The sequence below is a fragment of the Canis aureus genome, chromosome 19 (genome assembly GCF_053574225.1).
Source record: "Canis aureus isolate CA01 chromosome 19, VMU_Caureus_v.1.0, whole genome shotgun sequence".
In the NCBI taxonomy this organism is placed as follows: Eukaryota; Metazoa; Chordata; class Mammalia; order Carnivora; family Canidae; genus Canis; species Canis aureus.
In genome coordinates this window covers 6,575,966-6,595,211 of record NC_135629.1, presented here as the reverse complement: position 1 = coordinate 6,595,211, position 19,246 = coordinate 6,575,966, and the positions used below count along the sequence as shown (strand labels likewise).

Below are 19,246 nucleotides of genomic sequence, written 5' to 3'. Positions count from 1 at the left end.
TCTGCACTCAGTACACACCTAGGACCACCACGAGCACACCTGGGCTACATAGGCACCTTTGGGTCTCTCCAGCGCAGATCTGCAGCCTCGACCCCTCCCGCACACCTGGTTCCGCTCGCCCGCAAGCCAGGCGCTCTCCAGAATGCCCGCAGGCGCGCCCCCGTAGCGCCCCCACCCTGGCGGACACCTAGGTCCCGGGAAATGCACCTGGGGCCCAGAGCACGCACAGCTGGGCCCCCACACTCACACCCGTGTCCCGCCCGGGGACCGCACGCCGCCCCTCCCGCCCCCGGGCGGGCGTCGGCCCCGTCGGCGTACCTGGATGTTGCGCTTGCGCTCGCAGGCCGGCCCGGTGCCCTGCACCACGCTGTCCAGCACGGCCACCACGTCCGGCGCCGGCTCCACGAAGCAGGCGTTGCGCGCGGCGCGGATGGCGGCTTGCACGTCGGCGAAGCGGAAGGCGCACAGCGCGGCCGGAGTGGCGCGGGCGGCGGGGGAGCCCTGCGGCCGCTCGAAGACGGCGAAGAGCAGCTCGCGCGCGGGGAAGACGGACACCAGGCGGCTGTAGAGGTCGCCGCGGCCCGCGCCGCCCGCGCACTGCAAGCCCAGCTGGATGTAGGACTCGGTGAGCTTCTTGGCGTCGCCGCCCGCGCCGCGGGGCAGGCAGATGCGCGCCAGCAGGCTCCGCGCCTGGCTCTCCTTGTCGCCCGCGCGCGCCTCGCTGTTGAGCGCCAGGTACGCGTAGGACGGGGCGCCCGGCGGCGGCTCGGGCGGGTGCAGGAAGGCGCGCACGAAGCCCAGCTTGTGCTGCTCCTTGGCGCCCTGCTTGATCTTGAGGATGTTGTCGTCGGAGGGGTTGAGGTCGAAGGTGAAGAGCTTGGCCAGGTCGCCGCGCGCATCCAGCGAGCGGATGGCGATCTCGGGCGTGTTCTCGAAGCGGTGGTCCTCCAGGCTGCGGTTGCGCGGGAAGAAGGCGCTGCCGTAGCCGGTGTACGTGGCGCCCACGAGCAGGCGGCTGCCCCCGGAGCCGGCGGCCGGCGGCAGCACCAGCCCCACGGTGGACGCGTTCGGGTGGTTGGCCGCCACGTTGAGCATGCTGGGGAACACGGTGACGGGCTCGGCGGGCGGCGCGGCGGGCGGGAAGCGCACGGCCACGGCGGAGATGTTGCCCCGGCGCCGCAGCTGGCAGAAGCCCTGGTAGATGGAGCCGCACGCCACCACCAGCCCCTGGCCCGGGTCCAGCTGCAGGATCTTGTTGTAGTTGTCGGTGAGGCGCCGCGGGTGCTCGCACGAGGCCTGGGGCAGCTGCGGGGCGTGACACAGCGGGCTGTCGGCCACCGGGCCCACGGCCGCCTCGGCCTCCAGGCTCAGGTTGGCGCCCGACAGCTGGTAGAGGCGGTTCACGGCCGCCAAGTACACGGTCCCCGCCGCGCCGTCCAGGGCGAAGTTGTTGGTGGGCGTGGGCGAGGGGAAGCGGCGCTGGACCTCCAGGGCGCCGGCCCGCGCCGCCCCCAGCAGCAGCAGCAGCGGCGGCAGCAGCGGGCACGGCCGGGGGGCCCGGCGTGGCGGGCGCGGCGGCGGGGGGCTGGCCGCGGCCGCCCGGGCGCTAAGGGGTGCGCCGCCCGCGGCACGACGAGCCATCCGGGCGTGCGCGGGCTGCGCGGCGCGGCGAGTGCATGGGGCGCGGCGCGGCCGGGAGCCGGGAGCCCGGAGGCGGCGGGAGGCGGGGGGCGGGCCCGGGCCGCGAGGCGCTTCCTGCCCGCGCCAGCGGCCCCCGGCCCCGGCGCCCCGGCCCCGGCTCAGCCGCGCCGCGCAGCCCGGGGGCGGGGCGGGGGCGGCTCCGCGGCGGACACGCCCCCGCCCCCGCCCCGCCGCGCCCCGCCCGGCCGCGCCCCGCCTCCCGCCCCCCCGCGGCCCCCGCCCCGCCGCCCGGCGCCCGGGCCCCCCGCCCCCGCGGGCCCCGCCCGGCCCCGGCCCCGGCCCCCGCCCCGCCCCGCCCGCGCCCGGCCCGCGCCCGCCCCCGCCCGTAGACGGCGAGGCCGCCCCGCGCGCCCCAGGGCTCTCCCGCGCGGCGCCCGCTGCCCGAGGCTCCCTGCCCCGCGCTGCCTCCGCTTCCGTCGCTCGTTCCTCCCTCTCGGCCGCTCGGCCTTGTTTCCCTTTTCCTTCCTCCCCTTCTCCCCGGTCTCGGGCTCTGTCTCCCTCCGTTCGCCCCCGCCCGACCCCTCGGAGCCCCCCAACTCCGTGTGTGTCGTCTCCCCGCTTTTCCTCGGTCTCGGGCTCTTCTCCGTCGCCGCCTCCCTCCTGCCGCATCAGTTCTGTTACCGCCACCCGTTCCCGCTCTGCCTTCTGTTTCCCTGCCCCTGTGTCGCCCTCCGCGCCCCGGCCCCCTCTGTCGCCCCCAGTCTCTCCCTCTCCGCTCTCACACTTACAGGCTCCCCCCTGACACTCGCTGTCCCCGGACCCCGGACACCGTCCAGGCCGCGCTGGGCACAGGGCGGCGCCTCAGACTCCATGATCTGCCCCAGAAGGGAGGTTTTTACCAGGGTCAGGGACAGAGGGACAAAAGCTCAAGGGTCAGGCATATAAATTAGGAAAACATGGAGAGGGGAACTATTTCAGGCATGTGCCAAGCCCCGAGCAGGCCCGGCTGGGAGGGCGACACACGGAGCCACAGGCTTTGGCCCCGGGGGAGTAGGGAGTGGCCTCGGGTGGCCCGCCCGTTCCTCTGTGGAGACCCAGCTCTGTGGGCTGCTGCCCTTCTACCCACTGCATCTTGCCAGGCCCTTCCCCTTCCTCAGGATTCTGGAATCACCTAAGATCCTCCCAGACTTAGTGGGAGATCAGCCGCGAGTGGGCTGGCACTTGGACCCACTTCTCCTTTCTTCAGACCTTTCTTCTTTCACCTGGAGCAGGTAGGCCTTGGGGGTCCGAGGCAGCCACCGAGATTCCAAGGTCACAGAGCCCAGAGGACAAACATACACGGCATCTGGCCCCGGCGCCCAAGCAGGCTTGCCCCTGCCAGGCACTGTGCCAAGTACTGGACTTGTACTGACTCCCTTAATCCTCACAGATGCCTTCCGAGGCTGGGGCCCTGATGATCCCACCTTACAGATTTGGAACCTGAGGCCCCAGAAGCGAGAGGACTGGCCCAAGAAGTCTGTTGGCTCGGAGCCTCACCCCAGATCTCTCCGCGCCCCACACCAGCTCTGGTCACTCAGAATCAGGGGGCTCCCATCAGGGGCTTCCACGTGGCACCCAGGACGGAGGGTTTCTCTGTGCCCCAAAGGGTAGGCAGGAAAGGCCAGGCCTCCAGCTGTCCCCCACTTCCCTCTTTCCAACACCCTGGACTCCTGCTTTTCCCCCTCGGTGGCCCCCTCCAGCCACTGCTTTGACAGCCAGGAGTGTTCAACGGCAGGAAGTCAGAGGCTCCGTTTCTGGTAGCCTGTGCCCCCCTGGGCTCAAGGCCACTCAAGGGGCAGCTCAATAGGATGCCCTCACCTCCATCTTTGGATGCAGAGGGCTCATGCTGTGCCGCCTGTGGGAGTGGACTGGGGAGCCCCACAGGGGTACCCCCGCTCTTGCTGTAACCCCCTCCCCTCCTTGGGGCCCTCCCCAGCACTCCATCTGTCGGCCTCCCTCCTGCTCTTATCTTTCCCTAGCCTTCCCCGCCCCATCTCTGTTTTTGTGTCTTCTTGCTCTTCCTGGTTACTCTCCCTCTTTGTCTCTCTCCCCTGGTCCCTCCCCACCCTCCTCTCTTTCTCCTCTGTCTCTTTGTGTGCGCATCTCTGTGTCTCTCTGTGTGTCTCTCTCTGTCTCCTTCCCTATCTCCCAGCCGTCTCTCCCTCTCTCGCCCCTCCTAGCTTCCTTCCTGTCTCCGGGCTCATCTTGCTGCATCCTGCAGCTCCCCCCACTGAGCCTCAAGGAAAATGCTCTATGTTGTCACAGCTCCACCTGGCGCGCATGGTTCCTGGCACTTGGGACACAAACTACCTGTGAAGCTGAGCGATGGGCGCTCAGGAGCCACCCCGGGCTGGGGGCAGGCAGGTGAGATTAGACTGCAGAGGGCATGGACACAGGCTGGGTCCAGGTGTCCTCTCAAAGTGCTGTGTTGACTAGGGCAAAGCACTTGTCTCTCTGAGCCTCAGTTTCCTTGTCTGTAAAGCAAAACAATCATAATAGCACCCAGGCCCCTGGGAGGTTGTGAGATGTAAGTAACATAACTACCAGAAAGTACAGCGCCAGCTACATGACAGGCTGGCACTGGTAGGAAGTCCGAATCTTCCTGGGCAAATGACAGTGTCTCCTCCCAACACCCCCCGCCCCCGGCATTGAGCAATGGCCCCACAGGACCCCCCCCCCACACACACACACTTCTTGCCTTGGGTTCCATGGCAGCTGATGCAGCCACTGCCCACCCAAGGCTGAGTGTTGTACCCAGCACTGCCCTTGCAAGGTCCCCAGCTGTCCTCACAGCCAGCTGACAAGGCCAGGGTCATCGAGCCCATGTCACAGATGGAGGAACTGAGGATATCGGCAAGGTGAGTATTTGAGCCCAGATCTGTGTCCAGATAATGTACTTACTCCCCTTTGCCTGTTAGCTGGGAGCTGCTTTGGATCAGCATGGGTTACACGGCTGCCACCCTGTACCCCTGCCTGGGCAGAAGGGGTGCTGATAACTCATGGTGGGAGGAAGGAAGGAACAAGTAAAAGAACCCACATCTCCCTGACCTTGCTAAGAAGCAGGAGAGGTATCCTCCCAGCAGGGATTTGAGAGGAAACCAAAGGGAGATGGACAGAACCCAGGAAGGTGGTTTAGTTGACACCCAGCTTTAACTATGAATTAACTAACCCGGACTAACCAACTGACTACCACCTAATCCTGAATCACACTGACTCAGGCCCTTTTCAATTTTTGTTCAAGACTTCTGATCATATCAAGGTCTCCGTTTAGGGCTAATGTGCCTTTAATACGTCTCTAACATTTGTCACTGTCCATTTTTAATAGAGAAAAGGTCTTCCACTTAGTGCTGTTGACATCAGAATTCTAGAATTTACTTATAGCTCCTTATTTTCTTTAATTTAACGTTATGTTCTGGTTTTGGCAAGTGATGCTGGTTTCCAAGTACAATAATGATGTAAAAAGCTTGCTTGATAAATGCATGCATTGAAGTTTTTTATTTTTTTTTAAGATTTTTTTAATTTATTTATTCATAGACACAGAGAGAGAGAGAGAGAGGGGGGCAGAGACACAGGCAGAGGGAGAAGCAGGCTCCATGCAGGGAACCTGATGTGGGACTCGATCCCGGGTCTCCAGGATCACACCCCAGGCTGCAGGCGGCGCCAAACCTCTGCACCACTGGGGCTGCCCGCATTGAAGTTTTTTAAAATGATGTGTGTTAAAGACAAATACGGAGTAAGCTGTAATCCATAGGGTATGACACACCAGACATGTAGGCAACACAGACACAGGTTTAATCCAGGACCTTTTTAGATGTGGACATGGCGGCCCAGGCCCAGAGTAGGGGCGTGTCCTTGTCTGGACACCTCTTGGTCGCTGGCCAGGCTGGCCCACAGATGGCAGGTCTGGGCTTTCACCCCCACCCCGGGTGGGGGCTTCCCCATCCTGCCCTGTCTATCCTCAGCAGAGCCATGAGGAGGAGGAGGAGGAAATGTTTTTCTTCTTCAATTGGAAAAAATAACAGTGGGGCCAGGGCTGTACTGGGAGGGGTGCCTCCTGCCCCTCTGTCCCTTGGGCCTGACCTAAGAGAATGCTTTCCCTGCAGGAAATGCTCCTGACACGCTGACTGCCCCGAGCATGGATTTGGTGACAGGAAGGTGCTGGAAGCAGAATCCTCTGGGAGAGCACAGCACCCCCAGCAAGGGCCTAGACTGTGCCAGGAGCTATCACTGCTGCTTCTAGGGACCTTTACCCAACTTGGTTCCTCCTGAAAGGAAGAGGTAGGTTTTATGATACCTGTTTTACAGATGGGGACACTGAGGGTCAGGAGGGTGCCAGCACTTGTCTATAGCTGTACAGCCTCCTGGCCTCCAAACCCTGCTCTTGGCCATTGCATCCCTCTACCCCCTGCCTTGGAGCTGAGAGACCTGAGGTCCAGGGCCACCTCAGCCCCTAACCACCTATGTGACCTTGGTGGCTCCTCCTTGCTTTGAGCCTCAGTCTCCTTATCTGGAAAAGGCGAATATAATCCATCTCACAAGACTGATGTGAGGATAGAAAAACAGACATGTCGTTTGCCTAGCATGTCAGGAAGTATGATATCCGTTGCCTTTCCTGCTCTGAAACATGGGGTCCTCTCCCTCAGACTCCTCAAACTGGTCATCTGTCCTCGACTCAGGAAAGCCCCACCAGACCCAGAAAATATCATTCCCATAGCAGCTGCCGCTGAGGTGTGTCTTGTTGGTGCCATTAAGGGCTCAGATTCCCGAGATCACCTCGTTTAATTAACCCTCCACTGGGTCTCCCTCCCACTCATTAACATGGAAGCCAAGGTTCAGAGAGGTCCAGAGGCCTGCCTGAGGTCACACAGCAAATAGATGGCCAGAGTGACTCCTACCCCCTCCCTTGCTAGCCTCACCCCTTCGCACTAGGTCTCCTATCATTGCTACCATGTCCTACTGGAGTTGCCCAGGATGGGCCAGGGTGACCCTAGAGTGGCCTCGCTGACAAGAGACACAGTACCCATCACACTAATGTGTTTAAATTACAGACAATTGGTGCTGCTGGTGTGGCTCCAATGATGCTTCCACAGTGCAGACGCCATGGAAAACTAGGGGGTTCTAGCCCCCTTTAGAGTTCTGGAGTATACCTTCCTCAGTCTCCATTGGATGTCGCCCTGGGAGTAGGGTGGGGAGGGTGACCCAGAAAGTCTGGTTTCAGGGCTTAGGAGGGGTGGCCTGCCCTTGCCTGTGACAATGCGCCCCTGGTCATTGCTCTGTCTTTGTCTCCCCATAAGGCTGGAGGAAATGGTTCTCATTCCTGTGTGTGAGAGATGCCCTCTCTCAACTCCAGGCACATGCTTGCCCTCTGTGGAGCGGACATGGCAGGCTGGGGTGGGGACCCGGGGCCCCCATGCACCCATCCTGGGCGCCTGGCCTGACAAGCCCCCGCGTGGCCCCTTTGTGCTCTGTGAATCGGATAATGGGCGGCATTCTCAGACGTCCAGTCATGGCTCTAGGCCCGTGAAAGGACCCGGCAGCTCCACACTGAGGCCTCTGTCCAGCAGCAGCCAGGGAGGGGCAGGCCGCCCCAGGGGTCCCCACCCACATTCCCAGGCTGCAGCCATCTCCAGAGGACAGCCACCCGGGGCAGGGCTGACTGGGGTCAGGTGATCCCTGAGCAGCCGGCAGGTGCTCCATGAATGTCTCTGATGCCAGGAGCCAAGGGGAGGGCGGTAGGGAAAGCCCAGAGCTAGGAGGATGGGGAGTCACATGGGCGGGGCACCTCCTGTACCCTAGACATTTCCCAGCCAGTCCTTGCAAGATCCCCACAGGCCTGTCTTGTTGATCCCATTTAATGGATGAGTAAACTGAGGCTTAGGGAAGCAAACCGATAGCTCTGGATTTGAACCCAGGTCTGTCTGACCACGCTCATTCTGGCAGAGGTTGAGTAAGTACCTACTGCATGCCCTGGGAGCACGGCAGTGCCTGTGCCCTCAGGCAGCAGGGCTGAGGGGATCCATAGAGGACATTGGAACAACAGGCCCATGTGAGCAAAGCAAGGCCGGCTTCCCAGGGAAAGTGGCACCTGAGCCAGGTCTAGGGAGCGCTCACACAATTACTGAGTATCCGACATGAACTTCATCTCATCCCTTCCTGCTGCAGGGACTGTGGAGCCCAGGTAAAGAGGGGGAAACGGAGGCTCAGAGAGGGCGAGTGACTTACTGTGGACCACCAAGCTGCTCACGGTACAGTTGGGACTTTCATCCAGGTTTGGCTGTTCCCTCTTCTCCAGGAAGGGGCCCAGTGACGATGCAGGGGAACCCCAGTCAAGGCTGTGGAGTTGTCACCCTGTAGTCCTGGCACCTGGGTTCAGATCCCTACTCTCTAGTTCCTATTGATGTGATCCAGGGTGAGTCCCTTCCCCTCTCCGGGTCTCTGTTTTCATACCTCTCCTGGCCGTGGGGATCGAATGAGATAATCCCTAGACAGTGTGTAGCCAGTACCGGCCCTCAGTAAATAATCAGTGACATTTATTATTAAATATATTGATGGTAAGGTGTTGTGCCCACAATCCCTCCAACTCTGACTTCTGGAAAGTCCTGTCTTTTCCCTGCCCTAGGGCTGGGGGGAGCTCAGAGCTGGCTTGGGTTTTTGTTGGATGCCCACTTCCCGCTGTCCTGCCTCCTCTCACCTGCAGCCAGGGTCCCATCTAGAGACCCTTTTGCTCCCTCTCAGACCACACCCTCCTCTGGGCCTCATTTCCCCTTCTGTACATCGGGGTGATACACCTTGTGCCCTCCACAGAGCTGGCCAGTGGTGTTCAGTCTCTGCTCAGGGTGGGAGCTGGGTCTTTCCTCAGTGGCTCCCTGGAATCTAGTGTGCCTCCAGACCCCTCACCTCCCCAGTGCCCCCTCCCCCTCCCCTTGCTCAGCAAGTGTGTGGGAGATAACAAAATAATAATTACCATTTCCATAGCCTGACCCTGGCTAGGCCGAGTTCTAGGCACTTTGCATTTATTACTCTACTGAAACCTAACAACAGCCCTTCAAAGAAGCTGCCATTATCATACCCATCTATTGATGGGGAAACTGAGGCACAAGGCCATGCAGTGACTTGCCTGAGGTCACAAGCTGGCATCTGGAGCCTGGATTCCAGAGTCTTTGTTCGTAATAGCACAGGGTATATGGGAAAGGCTGGCATGGATGAGCAGGGCCCAGGTCTTACTGGCTCTGTGGCCTATACAAGTCTGTAAAGAGAGTGTCCAGAGAAGATGTGTTTCCTGTCTTGATTTCTGGGTGGACTTTTCTGCATCCCTCAAAACCCAGCCCAAATGTCACCTGTCCTGGGAAGTCCTCCCCAGTGAACTCCTAGGCATCCCTCCAGGCCTGCTCTAAATGACCCTTCTGAGTAGGCTCCCTTAAGCCCTGAAGCAGGGCTAGAAGCCCCTCCTATCAAATCGGTTACCCCATAGTATGAGGGCATGGTCTTCCCCAGTGAGCCAAGTGATCCCCTGGACCTTCCAGGGTGAGACACACAGTCACTATGTTGGGATGGCTGGCGGGCTGTATCACCACCCCAGGACATCTGCCAAGCAGAATCAGAATCATGTTTTTTGTTGGAGGTCTCCTCCCTGGGCCTCCCTGGTCAGACCCTGCCAAAGCTGCCTCCTGACCCCTCTTTGTCCATGTGGCTATGCCAACCAGCCACCTTCTCAAGACCAGGCATTCCTGCTCTGCCCACTGCAGCCTGGGCACCCCGCTGGCCCTCACAGTGACTCCTCACACCTGATTCCTGGTGCAGTTCCGAGGTCTGCCCCTCTCTGTTCCACCTCCATACACAGGCCAAGCCCAGCGTGGAATAAAACACAGGAACAGAGCCCCTCCTTCCTTGGGAATTGGGAATATTATGGGGACCCACAGGGGTGGTCCATACTATCTTCAGCTCAGCCTCATGGGGGAGCCGATTTTTATTTTTCATTTATTTTTTAAATTGTATGTATTTATTCATGAGAGACACAGAGAGAGGCAGAGACACAGGCAGAGGAGAAGCAGGTTTCCTGCTAAGAGCCTGATGTAGGACTCGATCCCAGGACCCCGGGATCATGCCATGAGCCGAAGGCAGACACTCAACCACTGAGCCACCCAGGTGCCTTGAGGAGCCAATCTTTAATCAAAGAACTCAAATTATGACATCACCGAAACTCAAAATATCCATCCTAAGAAGGAGGGATACCAGGTGATTCTAGGAGAGTTTCTCGCAGACAGAGTAGCCCACCTTGGGTCGGTGAGGGCTTCCTCAAGGCAGAGGCTTGAGACCTTGAGAGCTGAGATCTGCAGGATGCTGAGGGGTGAGGAAGGTGAAGGAAGAGCTTTCCCGGCAAGGGGAACAAGGGCAAAGACCTACAGGTGAGTGGCCGGCTGAGCCCTGGAGGAACAGAGCGGAGGCCCCCAGGCTCGTGGTGCGGGTGTAGCGGAGGCTGGAGGGCCGGCCGGGCCTGGGAGGGCCCTCTGTCCATGCCGCAAGCTTGAGAAGCCGTTGATGGCTTAAGAATGTCTTTCTGAGGGAGAGGGATAGGTTGAGGATGGACCAAGGGAGGCCAGGGATGGAGCGTCTGAGGACATCCAACCAGGTGATGCCACGGGCCTGAACAGGGGCTGGCAGAGGCAGAGAAGGAAAAGGTGGCCTGAGGGCTGAGTAGGAGGCCGGCTTGCCAGGCCTGGGGTACCTGGTATGGGTGGAGACTGAGGAGACGGAGGCTCCAGCCGGGGAGTTCCTGAGTCTTGGGCTCTAGTACACTGGGGTGCCTCTATCTGAGTCAGAGAGCACTGGGGAGGAGCTGGTGGGTGGGTGATCCACAGCTCAGTTTAGGAGAGTGAGTTCAAGGGGCCCCTCGGGTAAGTGGGTGCACACTCCCAGAGCTGGGCACATACCACCCCAGGCTGCTGGTTCTGAAGGGGAGGGGCTTTCTCACAGACAGCTGCCTGAGGAATGAGGAATGGGGCCCAAGCCCCCTGGCCCAGCTCCCCGCCACCAGGAGAGAGGCACCAGGGGCCCCATGGGGCTGCTTCCCCACAGCCCCCACCTTCCTGTAGGAGCCCCTGCCTGGAGGCTCCTGGTCTGTGCATGGGGAGACGGGGACACGGGCACAAATGTGAGGATCTATGTGCATAAGCAGCAGTGGGAAAGTGCATTTGTGTATATGTGGGGGGGTGCACACTGGGGTCACATGTACACAAATGGGGAGTCAGGAGCATGTGGGGGTGAGTGTACAGCAAAGGTCTTGCTGTAGCTTCGTGGTTTCTGATGCGCAGGGAGTGCCGGAGGAGGGCTGCTGTGGGACTCCGATCTGTGGTGCACCGGGGGGATTCAGGACCTCGGAGGCCATCACCACCTTCTCAGTCCTGGTCCTGCTGCTCCAGGGACAGAGGAGGTTTCCTCATGAAACTCCATGATTGTGATGACCCGTAGCCCAGTCTCTGTTTTGTGGAGTTCAGGCTGACCTGAAGTGGCCAGCCTCTGGCCTTGGCGGGTCCTGCCTCTGGCCTTGGCTGGTCCAGCTCTTAACCTTGGGCGGCCCAGCCTGTGAATAATTCTCAGCCCGGCCAGAGTCCCTTCTGTTGAGGAACTTGGAATTGGTTCTTTAGGGACTTTTGGGTGATGCCATTCCTCATCTTACTCAAGAGCAACTTCCACTGACCACAGCTGCGTGTCTCAGCATGAGCCACCATCCTTTGCCAGGACTTCCTCCCACCCCCCAGAGTCTCTTATCCTTAGTCAGAATCTGAGCCCCAAAGGCCCACAGTCCCTGGGTCCCTCGAGTGTGCAGATTAAGTCCGATAAGACCCAGAACTTCCTCCCTTACCCTGTCTTCCCATCTAAATCTCCAGGGTGTCCCCAAGACTTGGCTCTGGCTTCTTCTTCCAGGCAGCCTTCCCAGACCTCCCAGGCTGGGTTAGACCTCCTCCTCTGGACTGCTGGGGTGACCTGTGCTTCCACTCTCAGAGCACCCACACCAGGTGACAATACCTGTGGCTCTGGCTTCCCCACCAATCAGGGGGAATCTCAGGAGCTGGATCTTCTTGGGAGCATATATCACCAGGCAGAGTGTTAGACTCAAAGGTTCACAAGGATGAATGAATGAATGAATAAATGAGAGGAAATGAACAAATGTTCTTCCATCATTTCCTGGGCCAGTGCCCATTCCATACAGCTCGGGGCAGCCTTGACCTTATCTTCCCCCCACCCCCTGGCCTCTCGCGAATGTCCTCACCTGCACTCACCCACCTGCCAGGAAAGGTCAACAGCCCTTGCTCTGCCATGGGGAGAATTTGTGTGTCCAAAATGAAGGTTTTCCAGTGAGGATGTGACTTGGCTGGGTTAAAATTTATAGGGCAGTGATACCAGCCTCACGTCCATCCCCTCAGCTCAAGGCCATGGGCAGGGGAGAGCCACTTGGGTCCATAAGCAGAACAGTGTGGAAGGCTGTGGCGCCAGCGGGATCCCGGTTCACATCCTGCTTCGCCACTTCCCAATCGGGCGACCTTGGTCAGACCCATCTATCTGTGAGCCTCTGTTTCCCCATCTGCAAAAGGGGGGGAGGTTGTGCCTCTTGGACTCACAGTAGTCTTGTCACCCCTTGTGCAGCCCCTGGCAGAAAGTCAAGACCTACAAGGCCTGAGGTAGAAAAACACTTTTGGAATAAAAGCAGCTAATGTTTATCGAGGCTGCCCAGGAGCAGACACTGCTCCAGGAGCATCACAGGGATTGTTGTATTTGCCACCTTAGAGGAAGCCACTTTTACTCTTTCTTCTACCCATTTTACAGAAGGGGAGATGAGGCATGGCAAAGTTAAGCGACTCATCCAAAGTCATAGTGCAAAGGAATGGCACAGGCTGGACCCAAGCCAAGGTAGGCCCCACTGCGGTGCGCACAGGAGCGCCTAGGAGGTCCTGGGTGCCCTGTCCCTTCCTCCCACACATCCAGGGGGCGGCAGCTAATCACCGTCCATCAGTTCAGGACTCCTCCACCCCCAAGGCTACTGCATCCATCCAAGCCCCACCTCCTCCTGCCTGGATGCCTCCTCCCACTCTTTCCTCTTCCTCTCCTCAAATCACTTCTCCACACAGCAGCCTCAGGGGTGTGATTGTAAATCTCACAAATTGTAAATCTCTTCGTGTTGTTTTTCTCTAACTTGAAATTCTGCAAAAGTTCTTGGGGTAAATAAAGTCCCATCTCTTTTCCCTCATCCACAGTCTCTGTGCGGCCATCCGGCCTCACTCCAGGCCCACACATGCATCTGCTGGTCCCACCACCTGGTTGGTTCCCCCTCCTGCCTCCCCACTCAGCCTGAGGGTGGCCAGACACCCTCACACCCACCCTACACAGAGCTCATGGCACACTAGTTATAGGATTATTTAACATCAGCAGGTGTTTCAAGGGCGGGTCCTCATCTGTCCCGTTACCTGCTGCTGCCCTGTGGCCAGACACTCCAGGAGGTGCTGCTACATCCCTAAATGAGCCATGGTAGGACCTTTGGGTTAGTTTCACGTCCAACAGAACACAGACTTGGGTAGTTAGTAGTGGCAGATGCACAAGGTCTGTGTGGGGGCACACGGTGGTGGAGACTTTGAGCAACTGCCTGGGGAGGGAGCCCTATTTCCAGCCCCGGGAAACAGGAAGTGAGTCAGGGTCCCGAGAAGGCCTGCCGGACGCTCGGCACCTTGGGTGCGATTGATGAGCGCCTGGACGGAAGGGCCAGCCGCACCTAGGGAAGCAGGAAGGAGACCAAAGGAAGAGGATAGGAGGGGAGACCCTCTCCCCAGCAGAACAGGCGGCCCTGTGGGGCCCCAGCGGAAGTGGATGAGGTCATCACAGATGCAGCCACCCAGCCCATTGTCCTGTTACACCTGGGGTTGGCCAGTGTGGCAGGAGTAGCCAGGAGTCCCAACACCCCCATCCAACTGACACCAATCCTGGGTCCCTCTAAGGCGGGTGTGAACTTATTTCACTTACTCCCCATACCCTATGAGCACAAGGTCTCACTGGCCGCATTTTCTAGAAGGCTAAAGAGAGGCAGGAGCTTGCCAGGGTCACATCAGAGAGGGTAGCATGAGATTTGGATCCAGCTCTGCGCGGCCTTGGAGATTTACATGGAGATCCAGGGACACAGGAAATTCAAGACACCAGCACTGGCCTGGAGGCACCATCAAGAAATCCTGGGGCAGGTGTCTGAGGCCCAGGCTGGAGCAGGTCAGGCTCCTAGTCCTGGTTCAGTCTCTACCTAAAAACAGAGCCAATCAGGTGCTCTTTCCCCGGGCCTCACTCAAGAGGCCGGGCTGCCCAGGCCAGTGTCAAAGTGAGGAGTCTGAGGCTGGGAAGGTCCCCTTTCCTCCCTGAATTACAACCAGGGACCCCAAGAGTGGTTTTGGCTGGGAGCTGGGGCACTACTCTCTGACCCGCCAGCCCAGACAAGGGAGCTGGCCCGGGCCCTCTGTGGGCAGTCCTGTCAGAGATGGGATGATTCAGGGGGCACTTTCGCTTCCTCAGTGGGCCCACGTCACCCCCTTTCCTGCCTCTGCGTTCTCACTTCCCCATCAGTGCCCATGGGCAGAATCGAGCACCCCCCACTGGAAAAGGAACTGAGGGCTTCCATGGCCTGGGCTCCAGCCCTGGGATGTGGGTTCGGACAAGCAGCACAGCTACAGATGGGCGTCCTGAGGCCCAGCCACTGAGGGTGTGTGCGCCCCTGGGTCATGGGGTCAAGGGCAGGCACAATCAGACAGGAGATGATGCTGGGGGGGGGGGTGTTGAAGATTTTCATGACTGAATTTTCTAAGTCTCCTCAAAGAATGTGTATTGATTGTGTTAAATACAAGCATGAGGCGAAAGTCACCAGAGGGGGATGTGGGTCCCGATGGATTTTTACAGGGAGTCACAGGCCAGAAGCGCAGCCGCACCTGCAAAGGGAAGGGTGATGGGGTGAGAGGGGTCTTGGAAGGCAAGCACTCAGCCCCCACCCAGCCCAGGATCTGTCCCCTCCGCACAGCCCAGAGTGAGGACGGAGAGCCTCAGGGCAGCTGGTCACCTGTCTCAGGTTGTGCACCCCAGGCCCCCCCCATACAACTTCCAGGGCTAGACCCACATGGGTGGTCCTCGGGATCCCCTTGGAAAGGCAGCCTCGGTGGAAACCCAGCTCTGCCACTTCCTGGCAAAGAATTGCCTTCATCTGTGCCTCGGTTTCCTCGGTTGTCGTGGAGCATTACCTTGGGGCAGAGCCAGGTACACGGTGAGCGACGCGTGGGGGCCGGCGGCCGTCTGCCAGACACTGGCCACGGTGCCGTGTGCATGCGGGAGGGGGACAGAGTGCCTGCGCCAGTGCCCGGCTCTGTGAGTTCCTGTGCATGGACAAGCCCCCAGTGACATCCAGCCAGAAAGGGGCAGCCGTTTCTCCCGAGACCCGCCCTCTGCCTCCTGTCCCCCTCTTCCAGTCGTCTCTCTTCGTCAGCCCTCGGGGCCACCAGTGCAGCCTAAGCTGGAGCCCCCGGACACCATGACGCCCTCGGGCCGCCCAGCACTGCCCCGCACGGCTGGGGAGAGGCCAGGAGGTTACCTTTGCAAAGGCTCCTAAGTGCTGATTTACAGCAGGTGGGAACCCCCCACTGTCCCCTCCCCCCCCAATTCACTTCTATTTGCAGGACCCTTGCCCCTCTCTTGGAGGATGCTGGGAGAAGGCAGGAGGGCAGTGCTCACGTGATTCTTAGCACCAGTAGCTGCGTGGTCCCATGTAATTTTTCTGGGCTCTGCTTTCGCCTTCAGGCCCCAGCTCCTCGGCGCCGGCCCTTGCTGCCCTTGCTAGGCTGGGTGGGCACCTGCAGCCCGCCCCGGCGGCTGTAGGCTGGGGCCGGCCAGTCAGGTTAACCCCACCGGTGGTGCAGTTATCCCCGGAGGGTAACTGAGGCTCGGGGAGAACTCAGTGCCCAAAGTCACAACACAAAGTCCACACACACCAAGTCCAGCCCTGTGCCCTGTCCCTGCGCACCACCCCCTAACCCTGGCCTTCCCATCTGAGTGTGACTCTCCCTCTGCTCTCCCCCTACTGCCTTTCCCCTCCCAGATCAAAATGCCTGAGCAGTGAGGACCACGGCGCAGGGGCTGGGTCCCCCTGTCCCTCCTCAATTTGGGTGGTGTCCCCTGAGGGCCATCTTTAGGCCTCATGCTGAGCCAACGGCCTCCTGCGGAGGAGAGGGCTGTAAATCAAGGCAAGCAGCCTACAGTGGGAGGCGGAGCCAGGTTAATGACAGCAAGAAGGTGCGATGTCACTTTAGCCCTGGTTGGGGAGGTCCTGGAGGTCTTCCTGGAGGAGGTGATGTCTGGTCTGAAGGAGAGGAGCCACCAGTGGGGGCAGGCACTGAGGGTAGGGACAACCAGGGCAGAGACCCAGAGGCAGGAGGAAGCACATCACATCTTCCCCTACTCCTTGCTCACCCTGCCAAGCCTCCCCGCCCCCTCCCCTCCCCTCCCCTCCGTCCTCCTCCACCCACACCCATCCTCTCCTGGGGGCTCCTCTAAGACCGGAAGGCAGAAGGCGAGGTAGGAATCTAATCCCACAGCTCTCAGATGAGGAGAAACTGCTCCAAAGGAAAAAAAAAAAAAAAAAGTTAATTCCATTGTTTCCGCTTCCAGATCCTGCCTGAAAAACAAAAACAAAACCAAAATCAAACCCCAGCTGGGGAAACTTTATCTGGCAAAGCTTTCAAGTAGGGGGTGTCGAATGGTGGAGCCTCCTCAGAAGGTGGAGAAAGGAGACCCTGTCCCCTTGGCCGTGGGGTGGGAAGGACCACAGTGGCCGTGCTGCGGGTGCGGGGGCTCGTGCCTCAGCCTTTCACGTGGGGCCCCAAGCAGCCTCCCTCCACATTCAGAAAACCCAGGGGTTGGCCGTGCCCGCAGGGCTGGCGTTTGAACCTCGGTCTTTCTGATCGCAGAACCTGGCGGCTTGTCCACCGCGTGCCACCGTTCACAGGGCCCTGGAAGCAGGGCCACCTGACGCACACCCCGCGGCCTCTGCTCACACTCCACACTCCCGGGGAAGTGTCCCTTCTCACAGCCGGCGCCTCCATGTATTTTACATCATCAGGAATGTCCACTCCGGCCCCAGGCCGGCCTGGCTCCTCATCTCTGATGGGGACTCCAGGAGGCTCTGAAGTGACAGGAACGGGCTTCGAGGCGCACCATGGTCCTGGGGGATCCCTTCAAACCTTCCCCTCCACTGCCCGTGGGCTCCGTGCCTGGTGCTTCCCACCCCCTACGGCCCTCCGAAGGGGTATGATTGGGCCCATTTGACAGATGGGGACACTGAAGCCAAAGCACTGTTCTGGCGGTTCCAGAAGAGGCAGGGGGCCCAGGGCAGGCCAGGCCGACCTCCACGGGGGGCTGGGCCACTCCTCCTTCCCACCCCTCTCCAGTGGGGACCTCTCAGCCCCTGGTTGGGCTTTTCCCAGAGCCAAAGCCGGAAGCCCAGGTCCTGAGTGTTTGTTCAGGCCAGGCTGGGGCTCCGGGCAGGCGAGGCGGAAACGGCCGCAAGATGTTTGTCCAAGCAGAGGCTCAGGCTCTTGCCAGGAGGAAGGAGGAAGGCCAGAGGAGAAGGGCCAAGGCAGCAGGCCGCGTGGCCTGGGTTCTTGGCTCCGGCTCTGCCCTCCTCACCCGCAGGGGCTGAGCCGCATACGGTAGGCACAGAGGAAACCAGCAATCGCACCTGGGGAGCGGGGGTCGCCCTCATCGGGGGCTCAGGCCGCAACCCCAGGCCCCCTTATCTCCTCTTCTGCCCCACCTCCCCCATCTATCCTCTGAGAAACCTGCTGACTCTGCCTTCCAAATGCACCAAGAGCCCTGCTTCCCACCTGCCCTGCCACCCGTAGAGGCCCAGCGTCCTCACTGGTGTCCCCTTGTCCCCTGGAGGCACCAGAGAGATCCTATTAAGATGCAGATCAGATCTTGTCAGTTCTTGCCCAACTTGGCTCCCCCAGGCACCCCCCCCAGCAAAAGCCATCCATTATGCCCCAAATTATGTCCACCACCACCCCCAGCACCTCAGAGTATGACCTTGGTTGGAGAGAGGGCTTTTCATGAGGTGACTGAGTTAAAATGAGGTCATGTGGGTGGGTCCTAATCTAATAGGACAAGTGTCTTTATAAGAAGAGATTGGGGGGGTGGTGCCTGGGTGGCTCAGTGGTTGAGCATCTGCTTTCAGCTCAGGATGTGATCCCAGGGTCCTGGGATCGAGTCCCATGTCCAGCTCCCTGCGGGGAGCCTGTTTCTCCCTCTGCCTGCCTCTCTGCCTCTCACTCTCTCTGTGCCTCTCATGAATGAATAAGATCTTAAAAAAAAAAGATTAGGATGCGGAGGGCGATCACACACACAGAGGAAAGACCACGTGAGGACACAGCGAGCCGGTGGCCATCTGCAGGCCAAGGAGGGAGGCCTCCGAAGAAACCAGACCTGCTGACACCTGGATTTTGGACTTCCGGCCTCCAGAACTGTGAGAAAAGAACTTTCTGTGGTTAAGCTGTGGCACTTTGTTAGGACAGCTGAAGCCAACGAACACCTCGGCCTCATCTGTTTCAGCGCCTGGTCCCCTCCGCTTTGCCTCCGCTCAGCCACAGGGCCTCGGGCTGCTGCTTGCGAGGCCGGCACGTGCCCACCTCCAGGCCTGGGCCGGCGCCCTTTCTGCGGACTCCCCGGGGCTGCCACCGTCTGATCACTCGAGTCCCCACTCAAACGCCCCCCTCAAAGAGGCGCCCCCCCAGCAGGCTGCTCACTGGAGCCGCGTGTCTTCCCGGGGCGGGCTTGTCGCCTGTGCCGGACAGCGCCTGGTGCGCAGTAGGTGCGTGACCGAGATCTGGGGAAGGCAAGGGGGCCTCCAATGCCGGGGAGTGGGGGGGGCTCGGGAGTGGTCCTCAGCGGTCCCCAACCGACCCGCCTCCCACGCCCCCGGCTTCCAAAGCCAGCGCCTGCCTTCACCCACCCCTTTCCCCATCTGTCTCTCCGTGATTCTTCCAGAGGCTGGGCTGTAGACTGTGGCCCCCTCAAATTCCTATGTTAAATCGTCACCGCCAGTGCGATGGAGGAGATGGGGCCTCGAGAGGTGGTGAGGTCGCACGGGGGAGCAGCGGGAACTAGGAAGCAGGCTCTCCACAGACACCAAATCTGCTGGTGCCTGATCTTTGGCCTTACCAGCCTCCGGAACCATGAGAAAGAAATGTCTGGTGTTTATAAGCCACTCAGTGCCTGGTATCCTGGTACAGCCGCCTGTGTGGACTAGGGCAGGCTCTTTATCTGGAAGGGAGGCAGGATGGCCAAGCAGGTGGGACTCAGGTTGAACCCGGCGCCCTGACTTTCAATCTGGGGACTCCATGCCAGCTCCTTCCCCTATGGGCAGGAAGTCTGGGAAGGACTCAAGGACAGGAAGTTCAGGGACTGATGGGGACAAGCATCAGCCCACTAGGGTCGGCACATGGGCTGATGCTGGCCCCAGGACCCATGGCTGCACCTATGCAGTACTTGGAAGGCC

General features: G+C 59.9%; 1 protein-coding gene and 1 long non-coding RNA gene across 4 annotated transcripts in view; one reads left to right on the top strand and one right to left on the bottom strand.

Annotated features, from left to right (window-relative positions):
* PLXND1 (plexin D1) overlaps positions 1–1,641 on the bottom strand; it is a 55,673-nt gene extending 54,032 nt beyond the window's left edge. The window contains exon 1 of the mRNA XM_077857742.1: positions 319–1,641. Coding sequence (XP_077713868.1) covers positions 319–1,641 — 1,323 coding nt within the window. The remainder of the gene's footprint in view (positions 1–318) is intronic.
* On the top strand, positions 330–18,506 carry LOC144289533 (uncharacterized). Of its 3 annotated transcripts, none has more exons than XR_013357390.1 (3): positions 330–625; positions 5,784–5,958; positions 7,843–18,506. It is a non-coding gene; the product is annotated as an uncharacterized LOC144289533 (long non-coding RNA). The 3 variants fall into 3 exon arrangements; XR_013357391.1 differs by lacking the exon at positions 330–625 and adding an exon at positions 2,051–4,044; XR_013357392.1 differs by lacking the exon at positions 330–625 and having other exon boundaries at positions 2,054–5,958; positions 7,843–10,085; positions 11,568–18,506.
* Positions 18,507–19,246: the final 740 nt, after the last annotated feature.